General features: G+C 35.8%; 1 protein-coding gene across 1 annotated transcript; it reads left to right on the forward strand.

The window, feature by feature from the left end:
- Positions 1–16,447: 16,447 nt before the first annotated feature.
- On the forward strand, positions 16,448–18,814 carry LOC130622374 (piggyBac transposable element-derived protein 1-like). Its single transcript, XM_057437831.1, has 3 exons — positions 16,448–16,589; positions 16,735–18,573; positions 18,777–18,814. Exons 1-3 carry the CDS (start codon positions 16,448–16,450, stop codon positions 18,812–18,814), a joined length of 2,019 nt encoding a protein of 672 aa, XP_057293814.1.
- The last annotated feature ends 738 nt before the right edge of the window (positions 18,815–19,552 follow it).

Genomic DNA, 19,552 nt, shown 5'->3' on the forward strand with positions numbered 1-19,552 from the left:
ATTTAGTGATAATGTTCTAATATTACTAGGTTGCATCGCTTTTAACAGTGAAACGATTCACTGTGGGACTTAATTCAACTTGTTTTGGACTTTGACCTTACAATTGTGATAAATGAGACAATTGGACTCCAAGAAATAAAATTCTTTTTAATTTGGCATGATTGCCGAAACTCCACGATTACACTGGGCGCTCTGTTAGCGATTTAATCACAAATTTAGATAAATGAGTCATTTTTTACTGTGGGACCAATCCTAGGTGTTAGCGCGCGCTGAAGAAAAAGAGACAGTTTCAAAAACTACATTTCATTTCCTTTCTAACGGTGTCAGTTCGTTTGAGTTGCAATGGTTGGTTCATATATTAGTACCAACATGTATTTTGCGATATTTTTCTGATACAAATAGGTTGCATCGCTTTTAACAGTGAAACGATTGACTGTGGGACTAAATTGAACTGATTTTGGACTGTGACCTTATAAATGTGATAAATGACACAATTGGACTCAAAGAAATAACATTCTTCTTAACTTGACGCGATTGCCAGAACGCAGCCATTACTTAGATATATGAATCATTTTTCACTGTGGGACCAATCGTAGCCGTTAGCGGGCGGTGAAGAAATTGAGACAGTTTCAAAAACTACATATCATTGACTTTCTAACGGTATCAGTCCGTTTCAGTTACAAAGGTTGCGTCACATATTCGTACCAACTTGTATTGAGCGATAATTTTCTAATATTACTAGGTTGCATCGCTTTTAACAGTGAAACGATTCACTGTGGGACTTAATTCAACTTATTTTGGACTTTGACCTTATAATTGTGATAAATGAGACAATTGGACTCCAAGAAATAAAAATCTTCTTAATTTGGCATGATTGCCAAAGCTCAGCGATTACACTGGGCGCTCTGTTCGCGATTTAATTACAAATTTAGATAAGTGAGTCATTTTATACTGTGGGACCAATCCTAATTGTTAGCGCGCGCTGAAGAAATAGAGACAGTTTTAAACACTACATTTCATTTCCTTTCTAACGGTGTCAGTCCGTTTGAGTTGCAATGGTTGGTTCATATATTTGTACCAACATGTATTTTGCGATATTTTTCTGATACAAATAGGTTGCACCGCTTTTAACAATAAAACGATTGACGAACTGATTTCGGAATATGAGCTTATAAATGTGATAAATGACACAAGTGGACTCCAAGAAATAACATTCTTTTTAATTTCACATGATTGCCCGAACCCGGCCATTACACTGGACGCTGTGGTAGCGCTTTATTTAAAATTTTAGATAATTAAATCATTTTTTACTGTGGGACCAATCGTAGCCGTTAGCAGGCGGTGAAGAAATTGAGACAGTTTCAAAAACTACATATCATTGGATTTCTAACGGTATCACTCCGATTCAGTCACAACGGTTGTGTCACATATTCGTACCAACTTGTATTTAGCGATAATTTTCTAATATTACTAGGTTGCATCGCTTTTAACAGTGAAACGATTCACTGCGGGACTTAATTCGACTGATCTTGGACTTTGACCTTGTAATTGCGATAAATGAGACAATTGGACTCCAAGAAATAAAATTCTTCTTAATTTGGCATAATTTCCGAAACTTAGCGATTACACTGGGCGCGGTGTTAGCGATTTATTTACAAATTTAGATAAATGAGTCATTTTTTACTGTGGGACCAATCCTAGCTGTTAGCGCGCGCTAAAGAAATAGAGACAGTTTCAAAAACTACATTTCATTTCCTTTCTAACGGTGTCAGTCCGTTTGAGTTGCAACGGTTGCGTCACATATTTGTACCAACATGTATTTAGCGATAGTGATCTGATACTACTAAGTTGCATCGCTTTTAACAGTGAAACGATTGACTGTGTGACTTAATTGAATTGATTTTGGAATATGAGCTTATAAATGTAATAAATGACACAAGTGGACTCCAAGAAATAACATTCTTTTTAATTTGTCATGATTGCCCGAACTCAGCCATTACACTGGGCGCTGTGGTAGCGCTTTATTTAAAAATTTAGATAATTGAATCATTTTTTACTGTGGGACCAATCGTAGCCGTTAGCGGGCAGTGAAGAAATTGAGACAGTTTCAAAAACTACATATCATTGACTTTCTAACGGTATCAGTCCGATTCAGTTACAACGGTTGCGTCACATATTTGTACCAACTTGTATTTAGCGATAATTTTCTAATATTACTAGGTTGCATCGCTTTTAACAGTGAAACGACTCACTGTGGGACTTAATTCAACTGATTTTGGACTTTGACCTTATAATTGTAATAAATGAGACAATTGGACTCCAAAAAAAAAATTCTTCTTAATTTGGCATGATTGCCGAAACTTAGCGATTACACTGGGCGCTGTGTTAGCGATTTATTTACAAATTTAGATAAATAAGTCATTTTTTACTGTGGGACCAATCCTAGCTGTTAGCGCGCGCTAAAGAAATGGAGACAGTTTCACAAACAACATATCATTGAATTTCTAACGGTATCAGTCCGTTTCAGTTACAACGGTTGCGTCACATATTCGTACCAACATGTATTTACCGATAATTTTTTAATATTACTAGGTTGCATCGCTTTTAACAGTGAAACGATTCACTGTGGGACTTAATTCAACTGATTTTGGAGTTTGACCTTATAATTGTGATAAATGAGACAATTGGACTCCAAGAAATAAAATTCTTCTTAATTTGTTATGATTGCCGAAACTCAGCGATTACACTGGGCGCTCTGTTAGCGATTTAATTACAAATTTAGATAAGTGAGTCATTTTATACTTTGGGACCAATCCTAATTGTTAGCGCGCGCTGAAGAAATAGAGACAGTTTTAAACACTACATTTCATTTCCTTTCTAACGGTGTCAGTCCGTTTGAGTTGCAATGGTTGGTTCATATATTTGTACCAACATGTATTTTGCGATATTTTTCTGATACAAATAGGTTGCACCGCTTTTAACAATAAAACGATTGACGAACTGATTTCGGAATATGAGCTTATAAATGTGATAAATGACACAAGTGGACTCCAAGAAATAACATTCTTTTTAATTTCACATGATTGCCCGAACCCGGCCATTACACTGGACGCTGTGGTAGCGCTTTATTTAAAATTTTAGATAATTAAATCATTTTTTACTGTGGGACCAATCGTAGCCGTTAGCAGGCGGTGAAGAAATTGAGACAGTTTCAAAAACTACATATCATTGGATTTCTAACGGTATCACTCCGATTCAGTCACAACGGTTGTGTCACATATTCGTACCAACTTGTATTTAGCGATAATTTTCTAATATTACTAGGTTGCATCGCTTTTAACAGTGAAACGATTCACTGCGGGACTTAATTCGACTGATCTTGGACTTTGACCTTGTAATTGCGATAAATGAGACAATTGGACTCCAAGAAATAAAATTCTTCTTAATTTGGCATGATTTCCGAAACTTAGCGATTACACTGGGCGCGGTGTTAGCGATTTATTTACAAATTTAGATAAATGAGTCATTTTTTACTGTGGGACCAATCCTAGCTGTTAGCGCGCGCTAAAGAAATAGAGACAGTTTCAAAAACTACATTTCATTTCCTTTCTAACGGTGTCAGTCCGTTTGAGTTGCAACGGTTGCGTCACATATTTGTACCAACATGTATTTAGCGATAGTGATCTGATACTACTAAGTTGCATCGCTTTTAACAGTGAAACGATTGACTGTGTGACTTAATTGAACTGATTTTGGAATATGAGCTTATAAATGTAATAAATGACACAAGTGGACTCCAAGAAATAACATTCTTTTTAATTTGTCATGATTGCCCGAACTCAGCCATTACACTGGGCGCTGTGGTAGCGCTTTATTTAAAAATTTAGATAATTGAATCATTTTTTACTGTGGGACCAATCGTAGCCGTTAGCGGGCAGTGAAGAAATTGAGACAGTTTCAAAAACTACATATCATTGACTTTCTAACGGTATCAGTCCGATTCAGTTACAACGGTTGCGTCACATATTTGTACCAACTTGTATTTAGCGATAATTTTCTAATATTACTAGGTTGCATCGCTTTTAACAGTGAAACGACTCACTGTGGGACTTAATTCAACTGATTTTGGACTTTGACCTTATAATTGTAATAAATGAGACAATTGGACTCCAAAAAAAAAATTCTTCTTAATTTGGCATGATTGCCGAAACTTAGCGATTACACTGGGCGCTGTGTTAGCGATTTATTTACAAATTTAGATAAATAAGTCATTTTTTACTGTGGGACCAATCCTAGCTGTTAGCGCGCGCTAAAGAAATGGAGACAGTTTCAAAAACAACATATCATTGAATTTCTAACGGTATCAGTCCGTTTCAGTTACAACAGTTGCGTCACATATTCGTACCAACATGTATTTACCGATAATTTTTTAATATTACTAGGTTGCATCGCTTTTAACAGTGAAACGATTCACTGTGGGACTTAATTCAACTGATTTTGGAGTTTGACCTTATAATTGTGATAAATGAGACAATTGGACTCCAAGAAATAAAATTCTTCTTAATTTGTTATGATTGCCGAAACTCAGCGATTACACTGGGCGCTATGTTACCGATTTAATTACAAACTTAGATAAATGAGTCATTTTTTACTGTGGGACCAATCTTAGCTGTTAGCGCGTGCTGAAGAAATAGAGACAGTTTCAAAAACAAAATTTCATTTTCTTTCTAACGGTGTCAGTCCGTTTCAGTTGCAATGGTTGGTTCACATATTTGTACCAACATGTATTTTGCGATATTTTTCTGATACAAGTAGGTTGCATCGCTTTTAACAGTGAAACGATTGACTGTGGGACTTAATTGAACTGATTTTGGACTTTAACTTTATAAGTGTGATAATTGGGACAAATGGACTCCAAGAAATAACATTGTTATGAATTTGACATGATTGCTAGAACTCAGCGATTACACTGGGCGCTGTGGTAGCGCTTCATTTAAAAATGCAGATAAATAAGTCATTTTTTACTGTAGGACCAATCCTAGCTGTTATCGCACGCTGAAGAAATAGAGACAGTTTCAAAAACTACATTTCATTGACTTTCTAACGGTATCATTCCGTTTCAGTTCCAACGGTTGCGTCACATATTCGTACCAACATATATTTAGCGATATTTTTCTGATATTACTAGGTTGCATCGCTTTTAACAGTGAAACGATTGACTGTGGGACTTACTTGAACTGATTTTGGACTTTAACTTTATAAATATGATAATTGAGACAATAGGACTCCATGCAATAGCATTCTTCTTAAATTGGTATGATTGACGGAACTTAGCGATTACACTGGGCGCTGTGGTAGCGCTTCATTTAAAAATGTAGATATATAAGTCATTTTTTACTGTGGGACCAATCCTAGCCGTTATCGCACGCTGAAGAAGTCCAGACAGTTTCAAAAAATACATTTCGTTAACTTTCTAACTGTATCAGTCCGTTTCTGTTACAACGGTTGCGTCACATATTCGTACCAACATGTATTCAGCGATATTTTTCTGATATTACTAGATTGCATCGCTTTTACCAGTGAAACGATTGAATGTGGGACTTAATTGAACTGATTTTGGACTTTAACTTTATAAATTCAATAATTGATAAAAAATTGAACTCCAAGAAATAAAATTATTCTGAATTTGGCATGATTGCTAGAACTCAGCGATTACACTGGGCGCTGTGGTAGCGCTTCATTTAAAAATGTAGTTAAATAAGTCATTTTTTACTGTGGGACCAATCCTAGCCGTTATCGAACGCTGAAGAAATAGAGACAGTTTCAAAAACTACATTTCATTGACTTTCTAACGGTGTTAGCCTGTTTGAGTTACAGCAGTTTGGACACATTTTCGTACCAACATATATTTATCGATATTTTTCTGATATTAGTAGGTTGCATCGCCTTTAACAGTGAAACGATTGACTGTGGAACTTAATTGAACTGATTTTGGACTTTAACTTCATAAATGTGATAATTGAGACAATTGGACTCCATGAAAAAACATTCTTCTTAAATTTGCATGATAGCCGGTGCTCAGCGATTACACTGGGCGCTGTGGCAGCGCTTCATTTAAAAACGTAGATATATAAGTCATTCTTTACCGTGTGATCAATGCTAGCCGTTATCGCACGCTGAAGAAACTGAGACAGTTTTAAAAACTACATTTCATTGACTTTGTAACGGTATCAGTCCGTTTCTGTAACAACGGTTGCGCACATTTTCGTACCAACATGTGTTTAGCGATATTTTTCTGATATTACTACGTTGTATCGCTTCTAACAGTAAAACGATTGACTGTGTGACTTAATTGAACTGATTTTGGAATCTAAACATATAAATTTAATAAATGACACAAATGGAATCCTAGAAATAAAATTCTTTTTAATATGACATGATTGTTGGAATTCACCGATTACACTGGACGCTGTGGTAGCGCTTTATTTAAAAATTTAAATTAAAAAGTCATTTTTTACTGTGGGACTAATCCTAGCCGTTATCGCACGCTGAAGAAATACGGACAGTTTCAAAAACTATATTTCATTGACATTCTAACGGTATGAGTCCGTTTCAGTTACAACGGTTGCGTCAAATATTCGTACCAACATGTATTTATCGATATTTTTCTGATATTACTAGGTTGTATCGCTTTTAACAGTGAAACAATTGTCAGTGGCACTTAATTGAACTGATTTTGGACTTTAACTTTATAAATGCAATAATTGAGACAATTGAACTCCAAGGTATAACATTATTCTGAATTTGACATGATTGCTAGAACTCAGCGATTACACTGGGCGCTGTGGTAGCGCTTTATTTACATATTTAGATATAAAAGTCATTTTTTACTGTGGGATAATCCTAGCCGTTATCGCACGCTGAAGAAATTGAGACAGTTTCAAAAACTACATTTCAGTGACTTTCTAACGGTATCAGTCCGGTTCTGTTACAACGGTTGCGTCACATATTCGTACCAACATGTGTTTAGCGATATTTTTTTGACATTACTAGGTTGCATCGCTTTTAACATTGAAACGATTGACTGTGGGACTTACTTGAACTGATTTTGGACTTTAACTTTATAAATATGATAATTGAGACAATAGGACTCCATGCAATAGCATTCTTCTTAAATTGGTATGATTGACGGAACTTAGCGATTACACTGGGCGCTGTGGTAGCGCTTCATTTAAAAATGTAGATATATAAGTCATTTTTTACTGTGGGACCAATCCTAGCCGTTATCGCACGCTGAAGAAGTCCAGACAGTTTCAAAAAATACATTTCGTTAACTTTCTAACTGTATCAGTCCGCTTCTGTTACAACGGTTGCGTCACATATTCGTACCAACATGTATTCAGCGATATTTTTCTGATATTACTAGATTGCATCGCTTTTACCAGTGAAACGATTGAATGTGGGACTTAATTGAACTGATTTTGGACTTTAACTTTATAAATTCAATAATTGATAAAAAATTGAACTCCGAGAAATAAAATTATTCTGAATTTGACATGATTGCTAGAACTCAGCGATTACACTGGGCGCTGTGGTAGCGCTTCATTTAAAAATGTAGTTAAATAAGTCATTTTTTACTGTGGGACCAATCCTAGCCGTTATCGAACGCTGAAGAAATAGAGACAGTTTCAAAAACTACATTTCATTGACTTTCTAACGGTGTTAGCCTGTTTGAGTTACAACAGTTTGGACACATTTTCGTACCAACATATATTTATCGATATTTTTCTGATATTAGTAGGTTGCATCGCCTTTAACAGTGAAACGATTGACTGTGGAACTTAATTGAACTGATTTTGGACTTTAACTTCATAAATGTGATAATTGAGACAATTGGACTCCATGAAAAAACATTCTTCTTAAATTTCCATGATAGCCGGTACTCAGCGATTACACTGGGCGCTGTGGCAGCGCTTCATTTAAAAACGTAGATATATAAGTCATTCTTTACCGTGTGATCAATGCTAGCCGTTATCGCACGCTGAAGAAACTGAGACAGTTTCAAAAACTACATTTCAGTGACTTTCTAACGGTATCAGTCCGTTTCTGTTACAACGGTTGCGTCACATATTCGTACCAACATGTGTTTAGTGATATTTTTTTGACATTACTAGGTTGCATCGCTTTTAACATTGAAACGATTGACTATAGGACTTAATTGAACTGATTTTGGACTGTGACCTGACAAATGTGATGAATGAGACAATTGGACTCCATGAAATAACATTCTTCTTAAATTGGCATGATTGCCGGTGCTCAGCGATTACACTGGGCGCTGTGGTAGCGCTTCATTTAAAAGAGTAGACATATAAGTCATTTTTTACTGTGGGACCAATCCTAGTTGTTATCGCACGCTGAAGAAATTGAGACAGTTTCAAAAACTAAGTTTCAGTGACTTTCTAACGGTATCAGTCCGTTTCTGTTACAATGGTTGCGTCACATATTCGTACCAACATGTGTTTAGCGATATTTTTCTGATATTACTAGGTTGTATCGCTTTTAACAGTGAAACGATTGACTGTGGGACTTAATTGAACTGATTTTGGCCTTTAACTTTATAAATGTGATAATTGAGACAATTGGACTCCAAGAAATAACAATGTTTTGAATTTGACATGATTGCTAGAACTCAGCGATTACACTGGGCGCTGTTGTAGCGCTTCATTTAAAAATGCAGATGAATAAGTCATTTTTTACTGTAGGACCAAACCTAGCCGTTATCGCACGCTGAAGAAATACGGACAGTTTCAAAAACTATATTTCATTGACATTCTAACGGTATGAGTCCGTTTCAGTTACAACGGTTGCGTCAAATATTCGTACCAACATGTATTTATCGATATTTTTCTGATATTACTAGGTTGTATCGCTTTTAACAGTGAAACAATTGTCAGTGGCACTTAATTGAACTGATTTTGGACTTTAACTTTATAAATGCAATAATTGAGACAATTGAACTCCAAGGTATAACATTATTCTGAATTTGACATGATTGCTAGAACTCAGCGATTACACTGGGCGCTGTGGTAGCGCTTTATTTACATATTTAGATATAAAAGTCATTTTTTACTGTGGGATAATCCTAGCCGTTATCGCACGCTGAAGAAATTGAGACAGTTTCAAAAACTACATTTCAGTGACTTTCTAACGGTATCAGTCCGGTTCTGTTACAACGGTTGCGTCACATATTCGTACCAACATGTGTTTAGCGATATTTTTTTGACATTACTAGGTTGCATCGCTTTTAACATTGAAACGATTGACTGTGGGACTTACTTGAACTGATTTTGGACTTTAACTTTATAAATATGATAATTGAGACAATAGGACTCCATGCAATAGCATTCTTCTTAAATTGGTATGATTGACGGAACTTAGCGATTACACTGGGCGCTGTGGTAGCGCTTCATTTAAAAATGTAGATATATAAGTCATTTTTTACTGTGGGACCAATCCTAGCCGTTATCGCACGCTGAAGAAGTCCAGACAGTTTCAAAAAATACATTTCGTTAACTTTCTAACTGTATCAGTCCGTTTCTGTTACAACGGTTGCGTCACATATTCGTACCAACATGTATTCAGCGATATTTTTCTGATATTACTAGATTGCATCGCTTTTACCAGTGAAACGATTGAATGTGGGACTTAATTGAACTGATTTTGGACTTTAACTTTATAAATTCAATAATTGATAAAAAATTGAACTCCGAGAAATAAAATTATTCTGAATTTGACATGATTGCTAGAACTCAGCGATTACACTGGGCGCTGTGGTAGCGCTTCATTTAAAAATGTAGTTAAATAAGTCATTTTTTACTGTGGGACCAATCCTAGCCGTTATCGAACGCTGAAGAAATAGAGACAGATTCAAAAACTACATTTCATTGACTTTCTAACGGTGTTAGCCTGTTTGAGTTACAACAGTTTGGACACATTTTCGTACCAACATATATTTATCGATATTTTTCTGATATTAGTAGGTTGCATCGCCTTTAACAGTGAAACGATTGACTGTGGAACTTAATTGAACTGATTTTGGACTTTAACTTCATAAATGTGATAATTGAGACAATTGGACTCCATGAAAAAACATTCTTCTTAAATTTCCATGATAGCCGGTACTCAGCGATTACACTGGGCGCTGTGGCAGCGCTTCATTTAAAAACGTAGATATATAAGTCATTCTTTACCGTGTGATCAATGCTAGCCGTTATCGCACGCTGAAGAAACTGAGACAGTTTCAAAAACTACATTTCAGTGACTTTCTAACGGTATCAGTCCGTTTCTGTTACAACGGTTGCGTCACATATTCGTACCAACATGTGTTTAGTGATATTTTTTTGACATTACTAGGTTGCATCGCTTTTAACATTGAAACGATTGACTATAGCACTTAATTGAACTGATTTTGGACTGTGACCTGACAAATGTGATGAATGAGACAATTGGACTCCATGAAATAACATTCTTCTTAAATTGGCATGATTGCCGGTGCTCAGCGATTACACTGGGCGCTGTGGTAGCGCTTCATTTAAAAGAGTAGACATATAAGTCATTTTTTACTGTGGGACCAATCCTAGTTGTTATCGCACGCTGAAGAAATTGAGACAGTTTCAAAAACTAAGTTTCAGTGACTTTCTAACGGTATCAGTCCGTTTCTGTTACAATGGTTGCGTCACATATTCGTACCAACATGTGTTTAGCGATATTTTTCTGATATTACTACGTTGTATCGCTTCTAACAGTAAAACGATTGACTGTGTGACTTAATTGAACTGATTTTGGAATCTAAACATATAAATGTAATAAATGACACAAATGGAATCCTAGAAATAAAATTCTTTTTAATATGACATGATTGTTGGAATTCACCGATTACACTGGACGATGTGGTAGCGCTTTATTTAAAAATTTAAATTAAAAAGTCATTTTTTACTGTGGGACTAATCCTAGCCGTTATCGCACGCTGAAGAAATACGGACAGTTTCAAAAACTACATTTCATTGACATTCTAACGGTATAAGTCCGTTTCAGTTACAACGGTTGCGTCAAATATTCGTACCAACATGTATTTATCGATATTTTTCTGATATTACTAGGTTGTATCGCTTTTAACAGTGAAACGATTGTCAGTGGCACTTAATTGAACTGATTTTGGACTTTAACTTTATAAATGCAATAATTGAGACAATTGAACTCCAAGGTATAACATTATTCTGAATTTGACATGATTGCTAGAACTCAGCGATTACACTGGGCGCTGTGGTAGCGCTTTATTTACATATTTAGATATAAAAGTCATTTTTTACTGTGGGACTAATCCTAGCCGTTATCGCACGCTGAAGAAATTGAGACAGTTTCAAAAACTACATTTCAGTGACTTTCTAACGGTATCAGTCCGTTTCTGTTATAACGGTTGCGTCACATATTCGCACCAACATGTGTTTAGCCATATTTTTTTGACATTACTAGGTTGCATCGCTTTTAACATTGAAACGATTGACTATAGGACTTAATTGAACTGATTTTGGACTGTGACCTGACAAATGTGATGAATGAGACAATTGGACTCCATGAAATAACATTCTTCTTAAATTGGCATGATTGACGGAACTCAGCGATTAAGCTGGGCACTGTGGTAGCGCTTCACTTAAAAATGTAGATATATAAGTCACTTTTTACTGTGGGACCAATCCTAGCCGTTATCGCACGCTGAAGAAATTGAGAAAGTTTCAAAAACTACATTTCATTTCCTTTCTAACGGTGTCAGTCCGTTTGAGTTGCAATGGTTGGTTCACATATTTGTACCAACATGTATTTTGCGATATTTTCTGATACAAGTATGTTGCATCGCTTTTAACAGTGAAACGATTGACTGTGGGACTTAATTGAACTGATTTTGGACTTTAACTTTATAAGTGTGATAATTGAGACAAATGAACTCCAAGGTATAACATTATTCTGAATTTGACATGATTGCTAGAACTCAGCGATTACACTGGGCGCTGTGGTAGCGCTTTATTTACATATTTAGATATAAAAGTCATTTTTTACTGTGGGATAATCCTAGCCGTTATCGCACGCTGAAGAAATTGAGACAGTTTCAAAAACTACATTTCAGTGACTTTCTAACGGTATCAGTCCGGTTCTGTTACAACGGTTGCGTCACATATTCGTACCAACATGTGTTTAGCGATATTTTTTTGACATTACTAGGTTGCATCGCTTTTAACATTGAAACGATTGACTGTGGGACTTACTTGAACTGATTTTGGACTTTAACTTTATAAATATGATAATTGAGACAATAGGACTCCATGCAATAGCATTCTTCTTAAATTGGTATGATTGACGGAACTTAGCGATTACACTGGGCGCTGTGGTAGCGCTTCATTTAAAAATGTAGATATATAAGTCATTTTTTACTGTGGGACCAATCCTAGCCGTTATCGCACGCTGAAGAAGTCCAGACAGTTTCAAAAAATACATTTCGTTAACTTTCTAACTGTATCAGTCCGTTTCTGTTACAACGGTTGCGTCACATATTCGTACCAACATGTATTCAGCGATATTTTTCTGATATTACTAGATTGCATCGCTTTTACCAGTGAAACGATTGAATGTGGGACTTAATTGAACTGATTTTGGACTTTAACTTCATAAATTCAATAATTGATAAAAAATTGAACTCCGAGAAATAACAATGTTTTGAATTTGACATGATTGCTAGAACTCAGCGATTACACTGGGCGCTGTTGTAGCGCTTCATTTAAAAATGCAGATGAATAAGTCATTTTTTACTGTAGGACCAAACCTAGCCGTTATCGCACGCTGAAGAAATTGAGACAGTTTTAAAAACTACATTTCATTGACTTTGTAACAGTATCAGTCCGTTTCTGTAACAACGAATGCGTCACATTTTCGTACCAACATGTGTTTAGCGATATTTTTCTGATATTACTACGTTGTATCGCTTCTAACAGTAAAACGATTGACTGTGTGACTTAATTGAACTGATTTTGGAATCTAAACATATAAATGTAATAAATGACACAAATGGAATCCTAGAAATAAAATTCTTTTTAATATGACATGATTGTTGGAATTCACCGATTACACTGGACGCTGTGGTAGCGCTTTATTTAAAAATTTAAATTAAAAAGTCATTTTTTACTGTGGGACTAATCCTAGCCGTTATCGCACGCTGAAGAAATACGGACAGTTTCAAAAACTACATTTCATTGACATTCTAACGGTATAAGTCCGTTTCAGTTACAACGGTTGCGTCAAATATTCGTACCAACATGTATTTATCGATATTTTTCTGATATTACTAGGTTGTATCGCTTTTAACAGTGAAACGATTGTCAGTGGCACTTAATTGAACTGATTTTGGACTTTAACTTTATAAATGCAATAATTGAGACAATTGAACTCCAAGGTATAACATTATTCTGAATTTGACATGATTGCTAGAACTCAGCGATTACACTGGGCGCTGTGGTAGCGCTTTATTTACATATTTAGATATAAAAGTCATTTTTTACTGTGGGACTAATCCTAGCCGTTATCGCACGCTGAAGAAATTGAGACAGTTTCAAAAACTACATTTCAGTGGCTTTCTAACGGTATCAGTCCGTTTCTGTTATAACGGTTGTGTCACATATTCGCACCAACATGTGTTTAGCCATATTTTTTTGACATTACTAGGTTGCATCGCTTTTAACATTGAAACGATTGACTATAGGACTTAATTGAACTGATTTTGGACTGTGACCTGACAAATGTGATGAATGAGACAATTGGACTCCATGAAATAACTTTCTTCTTAAACTGGCATGATTGACGGAACTCAGCGATTAAGCTGGGCACTGTGGTAGCGCTTCACTTAAAAATGTAGATATATAAGTCACTTTTTACTGTGGGACCAATCCTAGCCGTTATCGCACGCTGAAGAAATTGAGAAAGTTTCAAAAACTACATTTCATTTCCTTTCTAACGGTGTCAGTCCGTTTGAGTTGCAATGGTTGGTTCACATATTTGTACCAACATGTATTTTGCGATATTTTCTGATACAAGTATGTTGCATCGCTTTTAACAGTGAAACGATTGACTGTGGGACTTAATTGAACTGATTTTGGACTTTAACTTTATAAGTGTGATAATTGAGACAAATGGACTCCAAGAAATAACATTGTTATGAATTTGACATGATTGCTAGAACTCAGCGATTACACTGGGCGCTGTGGTAGCGCTTCATTTAAAAATGCAGATAAATAAGTCATTTTTTAATGTAGGACCAATCCTAGCTGTTATCGCACGCTGAAGAAATAGAGACAGTTTCAAAAACTGCATTTCATTGACTTTCTAACGGTATCATTCCGTTTCAGTTCCAACGGTTGCGTCACATATTCGTACCAACATATATTTAGCGATATTTTTCTGATATTACTAGGTTGCATCGCTTTTAACAGTGAAACGATTGACTGTGGGACTTAGTTGAACTGATTTTGGACTTTAACTTTATAAGTATGATAATTGAGACAATTGGACTCCATGCAATAGCATTCTTCTTAAATTGGTATGATTGACGGAACTTAGCGATTACATTGGGCGCTGTGGTAGCGCTTCTTTTAAAAATGTAGATATATAAGTCATTTTTTACTGTGGGACCAATCCTAGCCGTTATCGCACGCTGAAGAAGTACAGACAGTTTCAAAAAATACATTTCGTTAACTTTCTCACGGTATCAGTCGGTTTCTGTTACAACAGTTGTGTCACATATTCGTACCAACATGTATTTAGCGATATTTTTCTGATATTACTAGATTGCATCGCTTTTAACAGTGAAACGATTGAATGTGGGACTTAATTGAACTGATTTTGGACTTCAACTTTATAAATTCAATAATTGATAAAAAATTGAACTCCAAGAAATAAAATTATTCTGAATTTGACATGATTGCTAGAACTCAGCGATTACACTGGGCGCTGTGGTAGCGCTTCATTTAAAAATGTAGTTAAATAAGTCATTTTTTACTGTGGGACAATCCTAGCCGTTATCGAACGCTGAAGAAATAGAGACAGTTTCAAAAACTACATTTCATTGACTTTCTAACGGTGTTAGCCTGTTTGAGTTACAACAGTTCAGACACATTTTTGTACCAACATATATTTATCGATATTTTTCTGATATTAGTAGGTTGCATCGCCTTTAACAGTGAAACGATTGACTGTGGAACTTAATTGAACTGATTTTGGACTTTAACTTCATAAATGTGATAATCGAGACAATTGGACTCCATGAAAAAACATTCTTCTTAAATTTGCATGATAGCCGGTGCTCAGCGATTACACTGGGCGCTGTGGCAGCGCTTCATTTAAAAACGTAGATATATAAGTCATTCTTTACCGTGTGATCAATGCTAGCCGTTATCGCACGCTGAAGAAACTGAAACAGTTTTAAAAACTACATTTCGTTGACTTTGTAACGGTATCAGTCCGTTTCTGTAACAACGGTTGCGTCACATTTTCGTACCAACATGTGTTTAGCGATATTGTTCTGATATTACTACGTTGTATCGCTTCTAACAGTAAAACGATTGACTGTGTGACTTAATTGAACTGATTTTGGAATCTGAACATATAAATGTAATAAATGACACAATTGGACTCCTAGAAATAAAATTCTTTTTAATATGACATGATTGTTGGAATTCACCGATTACACTGGACGCTGTGGTAGCGCTTTATTTAAAAATTTAAATTAAAAAGTCATTTTTTACTGTGGGACCAATCGTAGCCGTTATCGCACGCTGAAGAAATTCGGACAGTTTCAAAGACTACATTTCATTGACATTCGAACGGTATGAGTCCGTTTCAGTTACAACGGTTGCGTCAAATATTCGTACCAACATGTATTTATCGATATTTTTCTGATATTACTAGGTTGTATCGCTTTTAACAGTGAAACGATTGGCAGTGGCACTTAATTGAACTGATTTTGGACTTTAACCCTATTTGTACCGGGAGTGCGCTGAATGAGCGCACCCTTTCACATTTTTATGCGGCTTTTCATGAAAAATTAAGCGACCCGCATGAGCTTCGCAGACTTTTAATATTTTTTTAGGGCGGTTAAGACCGGCAAATTTTTTTTCTGAAAAATTTATGTTTTGCGGCCATTATGGGGCCAATGTCAAAAAAGGCGCAAAAGCGAAAAATGAAATATTTCGAATTGTGTTATATTTTCAGTCTTATTGATGTTAATTAGATAAATAGGATAGATGGTATAGCAAAGAGGGCTTATATATAATAAAAAATATAATTATTGCGTTTGTGACATAAATTACCCCTTTATATATTATTAGTCTAATAAAAAAATTACAAAATGGGACCGAAAAAGGCTAGAATTTCATCTGAGGAAGCCATTCAAAATATATTGAGATTTATTGAAGAAGATAACGTAGACGAAGCTATGGATGAAGAACTTGATGATGAAGATGATTTGGAAGAATTGTGCGGTGAAATTGGTAATATATATAGCTATATTATATATACATATATATAATCTCTCTGTCTAACTTCGCGTATATATATGGCGCATTGGTTGCGAGAAGCAAAATATGTTTCAAAATGTGTGATAATTTATTTTTAGTATTTTTGTTTGTCTCATAGATAAAGAAATAGTTGAAGAAGAGGATCATCAACATGATAACGATGACCGTGTAGGTGATGCTGACAATGATGCGTCCGAAAGTGAAGAGGAAGCCGGAGCAAACCATTTGAGGAGACGTCGACTTACGAAATATCGCTTAGTAAACAGTATTGCTGCCGCTACAAATTTAGAAAATTATAACGTTTTTCCAATACCACCAGAATCAAAGTCTATCCAAAGCATTTTCAAAATAGATAATAAGAAGAAAAATGACATAATTCGTACTTTCCAGAATCAGCCACAAGCTGGAAATGTTGGTCGAAATAATCGTGCAAATGTTATTACTGGACGACAAGGCCCACAACCAAAAGCTTGTGAAACTGCATCACCCCGTTCTGCTTTTGAGCTCTACTTCACTCCTGAAATTGTGAATAACATTTTGTTGTGCACCAACAGAAAGATTAGACGCACTCTGTCCAAACTACCCGATAATTTCTTGACGCAAAATAGTAGGTATTCGTACATGAAAGAAACCTCTGTTGAAGAAATTTATGCATTTATTGGATTGTACCTATATCGAGGACTATACAAACTAAACTGTATATCTGCTCATAGATTATTCTCAAACCAATATGGTCCGCCAATATTCAGCGCCACTATGTCGAGAAATAGGTTTTTTTTTATACGTACAAACCTTTGTTTTGACGACGAGACAACAAGAGATGAAAGATGGAAACATGACCGTTTTGCGGCAATGCGTGAAGTTTTTGAATCTTTCAATTATGAATGCATGTCATGCCTTGTACCGGGCGACTATCTATCACTTGATGAAACCCTGTATCCAATGAGGACACAGATAAGTTTCAAACAGTACAATCCCAACAAACCCGCCAAATACGGTTTATTACTGAAAGCCATAAATGCAGCACGATATCCGTATACATTCCTTGCAGCTCCATATAGCGGCAAACCACAGGGAGATCCAGGAATTTATTATGTACCAGGCACTGAGGAAATAGTAAAATACATGATAAAACAACTATCAAATGTTGTCTCGCTGGCCGGACGTAATATATCTTTCGACAGATTATATACATCAATCCCGCTTGCGCTTTGGTTGTATGAAAGGGATATCACTTGTGTTGGTACAATGCAGATCAACAGGAAAGGAATTCCAATTGAAATGAAAGATTTCAAACAAAGAGAGCCACTGTCCAGTGAAGTGTATTGGCAAAAAGATGGGCCGCTGTCCTTATCTTCATATGTAGTGAAAACTTCAAACGGAAAGAAAAATGTACTCATGTTGTCAACACTAGAACCAATCCTAGGTACAACCAAGGATGATAATTGCCACAAATTGGGGTTATATAAACTATATGACTTTACAAAGGGGGGTACTGATATTGTGGATCAGAGGATGGGGTTTCACACGACGAAGACAAAGTCAAGAAAGTGGACGTTTGTTATGTTTTCTTACATGTTGGATACCGCTCGAGTAAATTCTTCGACGATATATTCACTGAATAAAGGTATTGATCCGCTACAACAAAAGTCTTTTGAATACGCCTTTCAATTAGTCATGGAATTGGTGAAACCAACCATACAAAAAAGAAGTCAAAATGGTATGTTGTCCATCACAAAACAAAAAATAAATCTTGTCTTGGGTAATGCGCAATGTAATCCGGAACCGCGTGCAGCTATTGGTCCTGCATTTGCAGAAACAAGGAAACGGTGTACTGTTTGTCAGGCTGAGAATGCAGGAGAAAATTATTCCCAAAAGAAAAAATCTATTCCGTGTGTCAAATCACTTTGTCAATCATGTGGCAATACAACGTGTCAGGCCCATATGATACAAAAATGTATGTCGTGTTCAAAGAAATGAACGTTCTGGTTTCAGCTGATGATATGAACCTTACTGACATTATTTTACTTCTTTTTGTTTATTTTTGTCATGTTTTATACTAATAGCAGGGTTTTGGTGTAAAAAAACTAATTCATGTCAAAAAACCTTCTTTAGGGACATTTTTTTGAAAAATCCTTATTTTTCGCCCTTTTTTTTCAGCCGCTCATGTTGATTGGGGCAGTGAGAATGTAATTTAGCTTGAAAACATCCAAAGTAGGTGTTTTTTGGTACAATATAGATACATAATGTTACTGTAAAAAAATCAGGTTCACCGCTTTTATGCGAAAGATTTTCTTGGGGGTGCGCTCAATCAGCGCGCCCCTGGGATTTGAACGTCAAAAAAGCCCCGGTACGAATAGGGTTAACTTTATAAATGCAATAATTGAGACAATTGAACTCCAAGGTATAACATTATTCTGAATTTGACATGATTGCTAGAACTCAGCGATTACACTGGGCGCTGTGGTAGCGCTTTATTTACATATTTAGATATAAAAGTCATTTTTTACTGTGGGACCAATCCTAGCCGTTATCGCACGCTGAAGAAAATGAGACAGTTTCAAAAACTACATTTCAGTGACTTTCTAACGGTATCAGTCCGTTTCTGTTACAACGGTTGCGTCACATATTCGTACCAACATGTGTTTAGCGATATTTTTTTGACATTACTAGGTTGCATCGCTTTTAACATTGAAACGATTGACTATAGGACTTAATTGAACTGATTTTGGACTGTGACCTGACAAATGTGATGAATGAGACAATTGGACTCCATGAAATAACATTCTTCTTAAATTGGCATGATTGCCGGTGCTCAGCGATTACATTGGGCGCTGTGGTAGCGCTTCATTTAAAAGAGTAGACATATAAGTCATTTTTTACTGTGGGACCAATCCTAGTTGTTATCGCACGCGGAAGAAATTGAGACAGTTTCA

The sequence above is a fragment of the Hydractinia symbiolongicarpus genome, chromosome 12, assembly GCF_029227915.1.
Source record: "Hydractinia symbiolongicarpus strain clone_291-10 chromosome 12, HSymV2.1, whole genome shotgun sequence".
Lineage (NCBI taxonomy): Eukaryota > Metazoa > Cnidaria > Hydrozoa > Anthoathecata > Hydractiniidae > Hydractinia > Hydractinia symbiolongicarpus.

What these genes read in the sequence shown, in the direction of transcription:
- LOC130622374 (XM_057437831.1), top strand. Translation starts at nt 16,448, where the DNA reads ATGGGACCGAAAAAGGCTAGAATTTCATCTGAGGAAGCCATTCAAAAT. An exon ending in AGAATTGTGCGGTGAAATTG is followed by an intron (nt 16,590 to 16,734) that starts GTAATATATATA and finishes TTTGTCTCATAG; the next exon opens with ATAAAGAAATAGTTGAAGAA. An exon ending in GGCCCATATGATACAAAAAT is followed by an intron (nt 18,574 to 18,776) that starts GTATGTCGTGTT and finishes CTTTTTTTTCAG; the next exon opens with CCGCTCATGTTGATTGGGGC.